The sequence below is a fragment of the Pteronotus mesoamericanus genome, unplaced genomic scaffold, assembly GCF_021234165.1.
Source record: "Pteronotus mesoamericanus isolate MK-2021 breed Mesoamerican mustached bat unplaced genomic scaffold, CSHL_Meso_final contig_116, whole genome shotgun sequence".
Classification (NCBI taxonomy): domain Eukaryota; kingdom Metazoa; phylum Chordata; class Mammalia; order Chiroptera; family Mormoopidae; genus Pteronotus; species Pteronotus mesoamericanus.
Window position 1 is genome coordinate 9975744 of NW_026555027.1, and position 14325 is coordinate 9990068.

A 14325-nucleotide genomic window follows, 5' to 3' on the forward strand; every position below is an offset into this window, starting at 1 on the left:
TAGGTTTCGGGCAGCTCTGAATGATGGTGGTTCTGCAGTTTAGTTGTAATTTTCATGTGGTTGTGGGAGGAGGTGAGTACCGTGTTTACCTACACTGCCATCTTGACTGAAAGCCCTGCTATGCTTCCTTGATTGCACCTCCAGCGAGTTTTAAATTAAACCTCTCAGGATGAAGCCTGTCAGTCTGTGGGAACCTCCCTGCACTGAGCCTTGAAGGAGAGTGTGGGGGCAGGGGCGGCTGTGCCCTGCCCCCAGTCAAGCCCCTGGGGATACTCTCCAACTGTCGTTGCTTCAGAACTTGCTGCTTTAGACCACAAAGTTGATAGAAGGAACTTTTTCTTGTCTCCCTTTGCTCTTGAGTAGGCTGGCCATGAAACCCTGCTTGTGGTGGGACAGACGTCAGCATGTGGATCAGTCCAGTCCAGTCCAGTCCAGCACCCTCAGAACGGTTTCCTGGAGAGACAGGGGTGTGGGGGGCCAATGAGGGTGAGGAGGCCCCCGGGTCCTGGGGCGCCAGGACTGACCTGGCCTGCGGGGCAAAGGCAAGGAGAGCAGGGGCCGAGGGCAGCAGGGCGGTGCTTGCTCAAGCTCGCCCTCCGTCCTCCCTCCACCACTTCTCTGCCATGAGGGGTGGTGGGCTCGGTGGGGCACAGGGCCGACACCCCTTAAATTCACGGTCCGCCCCACCTGGGCACCCCCTCCCCTTCCAGGCCTGGGTAGAAGGAAATCCACGCCTGAGGACAGAGTAATGTTTTACTGCAAATAAATAATAAGCTATGAAACTCTTCAAGGAAAACTGATAAAGCTACCAAACTTGCACCTGGCTTTCCGCTCAGGAGTGAGCACTGGTTGGTTGTGTGAGGTTAAACGGCAGACCTTTCTCTTCACTTGCGCGCTCATGCTGGGGTGCGGGGCTTTAGAAGTGCATGGTGTGCGTGAGTGTGTGGATTGTTGCCTGTGGGTCTACCCTCTTGCACCTTGCCAAGTGCAGCTCCTGCCCAAGGCCTGTGTCCCTGCCAGTCCTCCCCCCGAATGCCCGCCCCCCTCCTCCCATTCGCATGCTTCCCCAGCCCCCAGGGCAGCGAGGCAGGACCTGCCCGACAGCTCTCCAGGCACTGGGGCGCCCTGTGGGTCTAGGAGGGCTGGGGGACGGCGTACTGCTCCCTCTGACGCCCTCACTCAGTCTTCCTCCAGCGTTTGGGCTCCCTGCCCCTGCTGTCCCCAGACCCCCCACATTTGGTCATTTTAGACTGTAAAATCTGCCACCCTGACAGGTGAAAAATGGCATTCACCATTGTCATTTTCCTTCATTTCAGGTGGAGCTGAACAGCTCTTCCTGTGTTTTTTGGCCTATAATTTCTCTCTGATTTGTCATGATTAATTCTTGTATAATTAATTTTTAAGACTAGCAGGAAGGAGGGAGAGAGGGATTCATTTTCCCCCAGAGGGATTCATTGGTGTGGAGTTTGGCTTAAAGTCCCTGCCTCCCTGCAAAGCCCTCTTACACATGGGTCTGTTTGAATTTCTGTCCTTTCCTAACTTGCTTTAACATCCAGTAGGCCAACTCTTTGGTTGCTTGTTTTTTCCCAAAACTGTTTTGGCATTTAAGGCTTCTTAAAGAATATGATTTATAACCAGCATCATGGATTCGTTGAAGACTCCTGTTGGGCCGTGGCCGAGGTGTCAGACTTGTGGGTTGGCGGGGAGGCTGGGCCTGCCCGCGTGGGCTGTCACAGCAGCCGGGGTGTCCTCAGGTGGGGGGCAGCCCGTCCACCGCCCCCGCCTTGGCCCTGCACCGCTGGCCGGGAATGGCGCGGGGTCGCAGGCATGCGCTTCTCCTTCACAGCTGCATGTGGCTGGTGTTTCACTGCGTGTGATACTTCCCGCAGGCCTCGCTGGTAGGGCATCTGTGTCAGATGATGGCAGTTCCTTCTGTTCATGGTTTCATTGTCATTTTTATCGTGACCGGATTGTGAGTTCTATTGGATTCTTTTTGTTACTTCCGGTGACTAGTGGCCTCCCCCTCTGAAGCAGCCACTGAAGTGGACCGCGTGGCAGACATCGCCACGTGAGCCATCCTTGCATGCTTCAGACACTCCCTAGTTGGATGCCATGGGTTAGTTTAAAATGCGTTGACTTTGATCGGTTTAGCATTTGCATCCACCTTCCTGGGAGCCACGGTCTCTGCTTTGCTGCACTTGGTCCTCGGTCCTGGTGTGGCGTTGTTGCCGGGTTTGCCTTCCAGCCGGTGAAGGGGTGGTGGCTTTGGAGCACCGCCCTGCCCGGCTCCTTCCCCAGCCTGAGGCTGCTACCCTGAGGCCCCCACCCCAGCCCCTCAGCCCTCACCCCACACCCCCATCCCTCCCTGCGTCCTTGAGCTCTCTAGGAAGTGGCATCTGGTATGACAAGGTGCTGAGCAAACAGTTCACCCTCATCCTGGAAGGATGGGAAGATCTGAGATGTCACTTTATGAGCCCCAGTAACTCTGGGGCTCTGAGAGAGGGTGTGGGGTTCGCTGCACAAGGGCCCAGGAGGATGGGTGGTCTGTCCCCTGGACTCAGTTATCTGGGGCCAGGAGAACAACCCATTCTCCACAGGCTGGGCCTCCTAGAACTGGCTCTGGGCAGCCCAGTTCTGGGGTGTCAGGGCGGGCAGTGCCGCCTCGGCTATGAGCTGGGAGAGGAGCTGGCCTTCGGGAAGCCTGCCAGGTGCCTCTCCCTGGTGGAAGATGAATAGTGTCAGTTTCTGGAAATTCTCCTCTTGACAATGCCTGTTTGGGTCCCCACTCGCCAGTCATCTTCCACACATTTGCTGGGGCGGGTGCCACACACGCTTTCTCAGCAGTAGTCAGTGGGCTGTCCTGAGTCTGTCCCTAGGCACAGGACTTCCCGTCCCCGCCTCTGTTTTCTCCCGGCCTGCTCTGTGCCTGGTGGCCATCACTGTTGTGCCACCACCGCCTCCTGGGTCCTCCCTGTGGGGCCGATGGTGGCCACGGCTCTCTGAAGGGTCTGGCTGTGGAGTCACAGGATACACGAGGGCACAGTCTGCTACTGGACCACTGTTTGCCTCTTCTTCTCTCTTTTTTTTTTTTTTTTAAGATTTCATTTATTTATTTTTAGAGGGTAAGGGAGGGAAAAAGTGGAAGAGAAACATCTGTGTAGTTGCCTCTTGAGTGTCCCCTACTGGGGACCTGGCCTGCAACCTAGGCAAGTGCCCTGAACGGGAATCAAACCAGGGACCCTTTGTTTCTCAGGCCGACGCTCAATCCACTGAGCCACGCCAGCCGGGGCATGCCTCTTTTCTTTGGGGGCATCTTGTGCTCAGTGAGGAGCTAGCTGTGAATTGCACTGGTCCTTTGTCAGGAAGGGGTGTTTTAGTTTCCTGTTTAGATGTGATTCAGAGTTCGTACCTTGTTATTTATAGCCCAACACACCAGGGTGAGGTGGCTGTCAAGCTCAAGTCTCACCCAAGCCCATCACTGCACTCATTTCCAGGCATTTTTAGGAGCAGGCCCTTTTATACATGAGCAAAGTCTGGTGCAGAGCAAGGCACCAGACCGGGCAGCACAGCTCAGTAAGCACAGCAGCCCCCGGCCATCCCCGAAGTCTGTCTCGGCTGCCTGTGTTTGAGCCACTGGCCTGGCCCCTGTCCCTGGGGAAGGGAGGGCCTTTGTCCAAGATCTGTGCTCCCACTAGCAAGCCAGCATTTTCCACAAGCCACACTGTGGAAATCGCATGTTTGATTATGTGTTTTATTAGCAATTTTGAAATATATTTTTAAATGGAAATCAAATTTCAAGGCTGTGCTCTGCTGAGGCCCTGCCCACACTCCTCTGGGCCCAGCGCGGCCTCGTCCTGCGGCTCGTCCGCACCCTGCTGTGCTCCGCCACCGTTCCCCAGCCCGCGCCCCCTTCCGGCGCTGTGCAGAAGCCTTCGGAGACGTCCCCGGGCACCGGTCTCCTGCCCACTTCAGTGAGGGAGTCGCACCCTCACCCCGAACCACCACCTGTTCCCGCGGGACTCTCTGTGTGTGCATCGCAGGAGGCGCTCGGGGAGCGCAGGAGTGTGCAGTGTTCCCACCAACCTTGCTGTGACGGTGGCTCCCCCCACCCTCTAAGAGCCCTGGCCTCGAGTTTTTTTCAGGAGGAAAGTCCTCAGACCCTACACTCCAGTCTCATCATCAGCCATGTAATTTAAAAGTGCACCTCTGTGATTAGGGGAAAAAATAGCCTGGAGCCAGCCTGCCCTCCCCAGCCCCCCAGTTCCCAGGGCGACTTGCAGGTGCCAGTAGGACAGAAATGAGTGGCCTGCCTGTGGCAGGAAGGGCGCAGGAAAGGGAGCAGGCCCAGGCTTGGGCTCAGATGGCTGGGCTCCCCAGCCTTCGGCTCCTTCGCTAACCCCTTCCCCTTCCTCAGAAATTGAAGCCCTAAAGCTGGCCGAGCAGAAGCTCAAGGCGGAGCGGAAGCGGCAGGCCACGGTGGTGGTGGGGGACCTGCAGCCCCTTCGGGACGCCCTCCCTGAGTTGCTGGACCTGGAAGCCAGTGCCCGGCGGCCACACGCCCGAGGGTGAGCATCCACCTTCAGCTACCAGGAGAGCCCGGGGCTGTGGTGACCAGGCTGTGAGTGGGTCAGCCCAGCCAGGGGCTCTCCCTGGAGACAATCCCGAGTGGGCCGAGGCGCACGCCTGTCAGGACAGTGGAGGGGACTGCGGCCAGTGCGTGAGAGCCAGCCACGTCTGCTGCCGCTGGGTTGAGATTGACCTGGCCTGGCTTTGTCCACAGTGTCCTTGACTCATGGGGAGCCTGTTGGGGTGGATGTCAGACCTACCCGGGTAGCTGCCCACCACGCCCTAGGCCCTGAGGCTGCGTGAGTCCTGGCACCTCTTGCCTCCCACCCTTCAAGGAGGGCGTAAGCCACTCCAGACCCCATGGGCACTGAAGAGACTCCTGGATTTGTCTCAGTCACCTTGGGACCGGAAGAGGCTATGGGAGGCCTCAACTCACCTGCCATTCGACCTTTTAAGTGGGGGTAGGGATCCAAGGCACGAGGCCTCTGGCTGGTAGAGCTACGTTAGACCCTCTTTTATGGATCCCCGAGCGCATGGCCACCTCCTGGGGCTTCAGCTGGAGGAAGGGAGTCCTGAGCCCAGTTCTGCAGGCGCAGGTTCCGGGAGAGCCATGCCTCACGCAGGGGGACACAGGGACAGGGACAGTGGCAGGAGGAGTGGAGCGGCATCCTGGAACAGACAGAGGTGGCACCAAGTCAGGCTGAGCCAGAGTGATGGGAACATGGGGGTGCAGGGGTTGTCCTGGGTGGGCCAGAATGTTTTTCATTTCCTGCTTTAAAAGAAACGTCAATGAAAGATTCAGCCTCCTGGCCTGGAGGCTGAACTTCGCAGTTGGCCAAGGCTGGGCGGCGTTTCGCCCCTCCCGCCCCTGGGTCCCTCTCCCCCGGAACCCCCTTGTGCTCCCGGAGTCCCACCTGCGGAGAGGAGCACTGGTCGCGGCACCATCCTGAAGCCGTGCCGTGGGCTGCAGCCTGTGGGGTGCTGACTCGACCTCTCTCTCCACAGCCGAGCCAGCAGCAAGCCCCGGCCGGCCGAGCTGAGCCGGATGAGTGCGGCGCAGAGGCTCCAGCTCCTGTGAGTGTGCCCCCCTCCTCCCTCCCTGGGCCGTTGGGTGTCTGGCCAGGTCCCCCAACCTCAGTCCACTCGCGTACTGTGGGCAGCTCGGCGGGGGCCAACTCTGGGGCACAACCTGGTCGGCATGAAGTGACCTGTTTGCAGTGGGACCAGGAAGCCCCTTCCCTGGGGCAGTGTTGAGAGCAGCTGCCGCCACGGGGTTGTCCTTGGGCCTAGGTCCTTGTGGGGGTGGTGCTGTCCTAGGTGTTATCACCTGGCTTGGGCTTGTCTAGTGGGGTTCAAGGTCTCCTGTTAACTGCCAGTAACGGTGGGGCCTGGCCTGGTGTGGCCTTGCCCACGATCACACATGCAGAGGCAGAGCATGGGCTCCCCGCCCCCCCCACCCCCCCACTCCTGAGCCAGGCTGTCTCTGCTGGGAGGGCAGCAGGTGCCAGGTGCCGCCTGTCACGGTGGTGCCCTGCTGTGAGCAGAGCTGGCCTGGGGCCTGTGGGGGACGCAGAGCTCCTGGCCTTTCGTGCCTACAGTGGCCGCGTCTTTTGGCAGTGCTGGAAGGCGGGTGCCTCTTATGTAAGGCTATCTGCAGGGCATGTGCAGGCTGCTGCCTCCCTGCACTTGGCAGCCTTTAATAGTAGTTTCTTGTCAAGGTCGGGGGTGGGGGTCTAGATCCCTCCTCCCTGGGGAAGGGGCAGAGAGCCAGCACCTGCCACCCCATGGGTGAGCACAGTGGCTCCAGGGTCACTGTGACCATGAAGAGACCCCAGGGCAGCCTCTTCCCTGCACCCAAAGCCCTGCTCAGCTCTCAGGCCCCCATAGCCTGACCCAGAAGGCTGCCCCCGCCCCTGCTTGAGAAGCTGGGGCTGCCTTCCTCTCTCCCTACCCCTCACTCCAAGCGGTCCTGTCCACTCCAGGGTCCAGCCTGCACTGTGGTGCCTGGGTGTGGGGTGGCCCAGCTGAGGCAGGTCCTGGGTGCCAAAAGTCCTGCCTACTGCATCGGGCATGGGTCCGCTGACCTCTGACCTCAATTCTTTCAGTGAGGAAGAAAGGACTCGCTTCCGGGACTTGCTGGCCAGTCCGGCCTACAGAGCCAGCCCCCTGCTGGCCATCGGGCAGCAGCTGGCCCGGCAGATGCAGCTGGACGGTGGTGGCCTGCTCTGACCTGTCCAGGGAGCATGCTGTGAGCTCTGGGGACACACATGAGGTGCCAGAGAGGACCTACTCCTCGCCATTGCCACTCTGAGCCTGGAGAGCAGCTCCTTCGACTTTTCCTCACTTGTTGGGACCCGTGGGGCAGACCAGCTCCCCACCCCCACCCCCAGAGGGTCAATAAACGCAGTATGAACTCAGACAGTGGGGACCGTGCTTCCTTGTGTGCCCTGGCTGTCCTGTGAGTAATACAGTTACTGTTGTTATGAGTCCCAGGTTGGAAGGTCAGGCTGCAGAAACATTGACTTAAACCCTTGATCCGAGGATGTGCAAGGGGTGGATGCCTTGCCCAGGCCTTGGAGAATGGGCATGGGGTTTGTGCTGTGTGGGGACTAGCCGCCCGTGACCTTCAGGGGAATGGGAGGGCGTGCGGCTCAAGCGAAGGGTGAGCCCTGGGGTCCACTGCACGAGGGACCCGGTCACTGGTTGCTGGAATCACCTTGGAGCCTTGGTGTGGGTCTGGGTCCCACCCTCAGACAGCTGGGTGATTGGACTGATGGCTGTATCAAGGTCGCACTTGGCTACCTGCCCGGCACTCACCAGGCCCTGGTGCTGCCATGAGTCAGCCCTGAGAGGAACTCAGACCCCATTTATGCCCTAGGCCCTGGGTATCTCAAGGTTTGTCCTGGACAAAGAGCGCAGGTGATGGCCGTGCAGCATCAGCCAGTAGGGTGAGTTACGCAGGGCAGCTGTGCCTCTCAGGTTCTCGTGCCACTTGAGGCCAGGTGTTGTATGAACGGCACCTCTGCTGCATCTGGAATGTTCCTCATGCAGAGATAAAGCCGGTGCTGGCAGCCTGGGCTGAGGTCGTGGGGCTGAGAGGTGGGGCCCAGCCCCTCCACGCCTCTCTGGGTTCTCGCCCGATGACTAGGGTTTTCCAGGGTGCCTGCTTCCAGGATATCAGCAGAGCCAGCTGGCTGGTGGAGATAGCAGGACGCCAGCCTTCCGGGCCTTCTGATGTCGCGTTCCCGGGGCGCGGGTACCCTGCTTCTGGACCTGAGACAGCGGGTCTGTACAGAGAAAGAACCTTCTGAATTTCAAGTCAAAGAGACTCAACTAAGCTGCATTTTTCTTCTAAAGACGTTCAAATAATGTAGGTTAAAATGACAGTTATTTGCATATTCCTTATGTTGGTTTGTGTCTTAAGTTTTTCTTAAGATGGGAGAAATCTTAATTGTCAGATTCTTGGTACAAAAACAGTGATTACTTGTATTTCTGAACCCAAATGTATTTCCGGTGCCAGAGAGGCACTTGGGCCATGGAGTCTGTGGGCCTCCTGTCAAGTCTGGAGCCTTGTCCTTCCTTATTGCCTTGGTCGCTACATCTGAAGGAAGTCTCTGGGAGCCAGGCGAGCTGGGGCCCTGGCTGGAACCTTCTCTCCGGAGGGGAAACTGAGGTCTGGAGAGGGGGAGGGCCCCTTCCTTGACGGCTGGGTGGAAGCATGGCCCTGGGAGCTGTTGGTGCTTTTCCTGATGACGTCTTCAGAGCTTCCTGATACCCCCATGACCCCCACTTACACACTTGGCCTGTCTCCTCAGTTCAGGTCGGCACAGGGCTCGAGGTGCCCTGAGGAGGTGCCCCTCCCTTTCCCTGGACCAGCCCCCTCCCAACAGCCCCCTCCCTGCCTGCGGTGCCTGGGCTTCAAGCACTCCCACCTCAGCGACTCTCCTGGGCGGGGGAGCAGATTCTAATTACGTAACGATGTTTAATTAGAGAATCTAGTACCAGTCAGCCCTCTGGCTGCAGGGCTCCCTCGGGTACAAGCCAAAGCCTCCCTCTGCCTCCTGCAGGTGCCCTGGGCCTGACGGACCCGAGCCCCCGCTCCCCGCCTCCCCAGGGCTGATGTTCCCCTTGTCCTCTGGCCTGTCACCTCCAGGACCCATCTTCAGGTCCATCTCTTCCATTCAGAGAGACCTGGGTTCTCTCCAAGTGTATTTTGGGCCCCTACCCTGGGGCCAGGGACATCTGGGAGCTGGGCCTCTGGACTGGGCCTCGGAGGCACCAGGATTACATGCTGCCTCTGCTTGTGTCTTTTACCTGATGAGAAGACATTTTATGGCACAAAGGTATGGCCCGCTCCCCAGCCTCCCCTCCTCAGACTCCTCCCCAATTTGGGGGAGGGTTAGTATGTGGGGTCAGCTCTCCGTCACCTCGGCAGCCATTAGACGAGCCTAGCTTGCCTGCCGGGACTGCTACCAGCGGGGCGCCTGACCCACGGGCTCCCCAGAAAGTAGACCCTTTAACAGTATGGAATCTTTTCCAGAAATAGTCCTTTACTTCTCAGATTCAAAACGCAGCCTGAGTGGTATTTTTTAGCTCTTTATTGTACAAATGTTAGGCACATAGAAACTAGGAAGGAATTAAAGGCTGTCCTGCGTGTCCACAGCCGTCAGTTCCAAGCCCAGCCCCCACCCAGGAGACCCAGGCGTCACCTCTGCCACCTGGAGCGTTTCCACAGGCAGCTCAGAAGGCAGGGCTCCTGGGAAGTGTGACCACAGACCCAGTGCCAGACCAGACACATCAAACAGCAGGATCTTAACGTTAGCAAACGTCCTCCTGATCTGCCCCCGGTCTTGTAAATGTCCCATTCTCTTGGCGGTGGTTGGTGTCACTTCGCAACATTCAGGTCCCCTGGGGCACCTGCCTCTGCTGCTGCCGGCCCGTGCAGTCCGCTGGCCCCCCTTGTCTCATTTGATTTTTAGGGATCACTTCTTAAACATTTAATTTTCTATAATTATGTGAAATATTGCATGGTACCAAAATGTCAAGCCTACTAAATAAATTGCAAACCTTTCTTCTTAATAGTGGTGCTGGACAGTTAGAAATTATGGTTTTGTCTTATTCTGGGGTAATTACCACTTAAAAACAGCACCGTGTTGCCCCTGTAGGGGGTGTCCAGGTTTGCCTCTGAAGCCTGGGGTTGCCCTTCGCCCTGGGTAAAGACGGCTGGGCTGTGGTGGGGCCCGAGAATCTGAGGTCCTCCCCAGGCCCCAGCTGGGGGTCCTGGCCAGGTGCTCCAAACATGGGCCCTGGGTCCTTGGTTTGTGTAGATGAGAAAAAATAACCCCACTGTTGGACACAAAACTTGGTTAAGTGGTGCTAGACACCCTGCTGTGTCCAACGCCACATCCTCGCTGTCCTGGTTCCCAGGAGAACCTCACGTCCTTATACCAGCCCAGTGGGGACCCTGGGCAGCCCGCATCCTACAGGAGTGATCGGAGAGAACGGTACGGAGAATAAATGAGGGAGACTGCAGAGGGCTGGGGGAGAGGATGGCGCCCTGGGGGGGTGGGTCCCGTGGGGCTGAGCCGATGGCTGCTCTGAGGGGATCCGGTTTCCCAAGGTGGCACACAGCTGACTCCTCGCTGCACTCAGAGACCCCTGCTTAGTTGAGGAGGTTGTTTCGTGATGCTTACCTGCACTCCTGGGAACATATCAGCTATTGAGTGTGTGTACACACATAGGTATTCTTGCATTGTGGTTGTGTGTGCTCCCAAGTGTGCAAGTGTGCATGTGGGTGCACACGCAAATGGTGTGACCGATTTTCCACCTACTGAGTGGCTTGACATTCTCCAGGCTCAGGATGGGCCTGCACCCTCTGCCCCCGCTGGAGTCAGGCATATCTGTGGACTTGACCTGTCCACAAAAGTACATGTATGTGACGTGACACTTTGGGGAAGCTTCCAGAGTCAGCACATGAAACCCAGTGTTCACATGGTAACCAGCAACGCTTCAGATGGTGGCCTGCTCTGGGGTCTGGTGTGAGGACCTCTCAGAGCAGGGCCTCAGCCAGCTCACAGCGGGCCTGTGGGAGCAAGAAACCAATGTCGGCTCTTGTGGGAGTGTTTGTTACGGCAGCACAACCCAGCACACGGTGATGGATATACAACCCTCCGGTTCCCACTGAGAAGGTGGAGGAACAGTCACTCCATTCTGGAGTCAGGAGAGGTGCCACCAGCAAGTCAGGCCAGAAGTATTGAGAAATAACTTTCTGGAAGAAATGGTAAGTGAGGCTTCCAGGGAGTGACAGAAGAGGAGCCCCCACTGTGGTTTCCATCCTGATGTCGCATGCTGGTCCTGCTGTCTCCAGTGAAGGGAGCTCGCGGGACAGGTGCCTGCTTGCAGGAGCCACGTGCACGGGACAGACACCGAACACCGCCGCACGAATGGCGATTCTCCACCACGCCCTGGGGAACTGGAAGTGATCCTCAGTCGCACTGAGGTCAGCAGACAGCTCGAGAGGGGCTTCCAAGTGACCGCGGTCCAAGAGGAGGCAACATCGCAAGACAGTGCATTTAGAAAAGGCTAGTACAGAAAACGCTCTCCAGTGAACCCAGGAGGCAGCCAAAAATGTCGTCGGAGGAAACTTGGATCTCAAATATTTTCATTCTGTGCAAGAGAGAATAAATAGTACATGAGCTAAGTGTTCACTTCCAGACTATAGAGAAGAAAAATGAGATAGCCTGAAGCCCAAGGAAGCAGGAGGAACATGTGAAAAAAACATGAAAGAAGTGGTGGGTTTCACAAACAGGAAAATGATAGAATTTAGAGTCCGTGCAGCCAAGACCTAATGGCCCTGGGAGTTGCTTTCAGAGGAGTCTCGTGACCTGAGCTTTCTCACCTGCGCGACTGTCAGGAAAGTAGTCCTTGCTCTGCCAGGAGCGCTGGGACCGGATGACCAGGGGCTTCAGCCTGTCATCTTACAGCCAGGCAACCTCTCTGCCCCAGCCCCTCCCCCATGCATGGGGATAATAACAGAGTGTGCACATGTTAGGCCTAGTCTGAACGCATTGTGGTGCTGCTGCTGTACGTTGGTGTGAGGCATGTCCTGACCTTTCTCCCCTGAGACTGCCCTGCCGCTAGGAGCTCTCTGCCCCACTTGGTGACGCTGGGAGAGGGCAGAGAGCGAGCCCTGTTTCTACTGAGGAGAAGGATTTGGACTGAGTGGTAGGAAGCTGGGCTCCCAGGACAGTACAGAGGGTCAAGGACCTTGGCTGCTCAAAGGGGTCGTTTGTCATGACCAGGGGGTCTCTCAGGGATTTGGGAAGAGCCAGAGGCTCTGCTGTCTGCGTATCTGAATGCCTGAAGAGCCACAATGGGGCTGCGGGCCTGGAAGGTGCCCTCTGCACCCTCATCCAGGGCCAGCTGGGGTGGGAGTCTGAGGCCAGGGTGGTGCCCGGGAGTACCTGCCACAGCCATGCCAGGGGGAGTCCCGCGGCCCCACCTTTTCTGTTCCATCCAGGAGAGTGGACTGCAGGGATTTCAAGAATCTGCAGGCTACCCAGCAGCTCCAAAAGGACAGGGACTCCCACACCAAAGGGAGCGGCGCACCCTTGTCTCCTCCCTCCCAGCCCCAAGGATGGGCTTGCTCAGCTAAGCACTGCACCGCCGTCAGGGGAAAGCAGGCACCTCTCTGGAGCATTGTTAGGGGCAACAGTAGTGGGGGACCCCATGTCTGTGTCTGTGGCTCCTCTCCTAGCTCAGCACATGGCCCCTGAGTGCCACCCTCCTTTGCCTGTGTCTGGCTCAAGGGCCTTGTGCAGGAAGACAAGTCACAGCCGGGAGCGAAGGGAAAGTGTTTAGATGAAACTAAAACAAGACTGTCATCTATTAACAGCGGCTGTAAAACAGAACTTAGCCTTGTAACAATATTTTGGTTTTGTTTCCACTCTGCACACCTAGAAAAATGTGAGTGTGACCTTGGTGCCGTGGAACGTCACATTCCACGAGCATCACAGCATTTCTGCTGTCATTCAAGATCCGACCATGTGCACCCCAACCTCAAAAGGCCCCCGCAAAATCACTGCTCACTGTGGGACTGAAAAGGGGTAAAATACAGCCTGGGATGTTCACCACAGCCCAGGTGTTGGTAAGAGCAATGATAAGTGGGCACCGGGCTCTTGGCTGAGCATCTGTGGAACACTCAGCCCCACAGAGGGGTCTTTCCTGCCGTGTGTCTCAGGGAGGCAGGCCATCTCACCTGCCGAGTGGAGCTTGAGGCCTGGGTCACAGCTCATGAGAACGTTTTCCCTGCCTTTTGGTGCAGCCCCTCCTAATACGGCAATGATGCGGGTCCTGTGTGAGCGCAGCAGAATGGTGACTGGTCCAGGTGAGACCTGGGTCCCTCCTAAGGGGCGCTAGATCTGCCCAAGTGTGGTGGCTGTGGTGTTGGCCTGTGTCCCCAAAGCTATAGGCTGTGGGTTGGGAGAGCTGAGGCATGTGGGGAGGAGGAGGAGGAATGGTTGGGGACAGCTGTCACACATTGCGGGTCAGTGGTGAGGAGATGTTTGCCCATGTACCCTGCATTCCCACACGTTCTATACACAGTTTCCATTTAATTTATATTTATGAGGCTTTATTAACATTTATTACATTTCTGTCCAGTGATGTATTAGATGTTGAGCTGATTTTTCTGTAAGTGCAGTGTGGTGCTGACATGGGGCCCACATGTGTGTGCCTGTGCATTTGTGTGTGCATGCATGTCCAAATGTGTGCACGCATGTGTACACATAGGCGTGTGTGCAGATGGGCCTCTCTTGTTTTTGAACTTGGACTCCTGGGTTCAAGGCATCCACTTGATCGAGGAGCGATGACCTGCAGAGTAAGCATCTGAAGCGGGTTGACGGCAGTAAGTCTGGGTGGGCATTTTCTCTGAGAGATGCCACAGTTCCTCCATCGCCCATCAACAGCCCAGTCTCAGCTTGGAGGGCAGAGCCTTGTGGCCTCTCCCTCCTGCCTCGGGCCTTGGGGCGCCGGCAGCCTCTGACTGGCAGGCCGGGGCAGAGTCTGTTGAATCAGATGGTGTTTCCAGGATCCAAATTACAAACACTTTCCAGAAGCAGCAGGAACAGCCTGTCTTTCAGCAGAGGAAGGAAAACAAGAAGCTGCTGGCTACCACACCTGGGACAGCTGGCTGCCACCTGGTTTGGGGAGGTGGCTGGGCTTGTCAGCTCTGCACGTGCAAAGGCCCTGCAAATGTCAGCCGGCAGACTCGGGGCTGCAGTCAGGGCCCCAGGGACCCAACCCCGTGGCCGGCCCAGGAGCAGGTAGGGAGGAAACCCAGCTCTGCTCTCGGCTCCGCCAGCCTGCCCCCTGGGGCCAGGGGAAAGAAGAGCAGGAGCCCAAGATGACATCTGGAAATAGGTGGCCTGGAGCCTGACCTGGCCAGAGCTGGGGCCACATGAGCACCAAAGGACATTCAGGCTCTGGTGGGGACGGAAACAGGTTTTTCTTCTAACCTTCGACCCTGCTGGAGAGACGGGGCTTGGCCCACACGCTGCAGCTTCTTGGCGTTTGACCTTTTCCCACAGGTCAGACAACGCAGGCCCGCTCTGCTTGGCCCTGGGTCTGTCTGCCCAGGCTGCAGCCCTTGGCAGCTGGGAGCCGGCTGTGGAAGCGGAGCCTGGCCCAGCTCTTGCAGGACCCTCTCCTGTGTGCGTGGGCCCAGGTGGCAGCGATGGAGGGGATGGGCGAAGGGTTGGG

The 14325-nt window shown here is 57.6% G+C and overlaps 1 protein-coding gene across 2 annotated transcripts in view; it reads left to right on the plus strand.

The window, feature by feature from the left end:
* SLX9 (SLX9 ribosome biogenesis factor) overlaps window positions 1-6976 on the plus strand; it is a 34496-nt gene extending 27520 nt beyond the window's left edge. For both annotated transcript variants that reach the window (XM_054579110.1, XM_054579114.1), the window contains 3 exons: window positions 4415-4565; window positions 5572-5640; window positions 6672-6976. In XM_054579110.1, the coding sequence (XP_054435085.1) occupies window positions 4415-4565; window positions 5572-5640; window positions 6672-6795 (344 nt within the window). In that variant the 3' untranslated portion in view covers window positions 6796-6976. The remainder of the gene's footprint in view (window positions 1-4414; window positions 4566-5571; window positions 5641-6671) is intronic.
* The last annotated feature ends 7349 nt before the right edge of the window (window positions 6977-14325 follow it).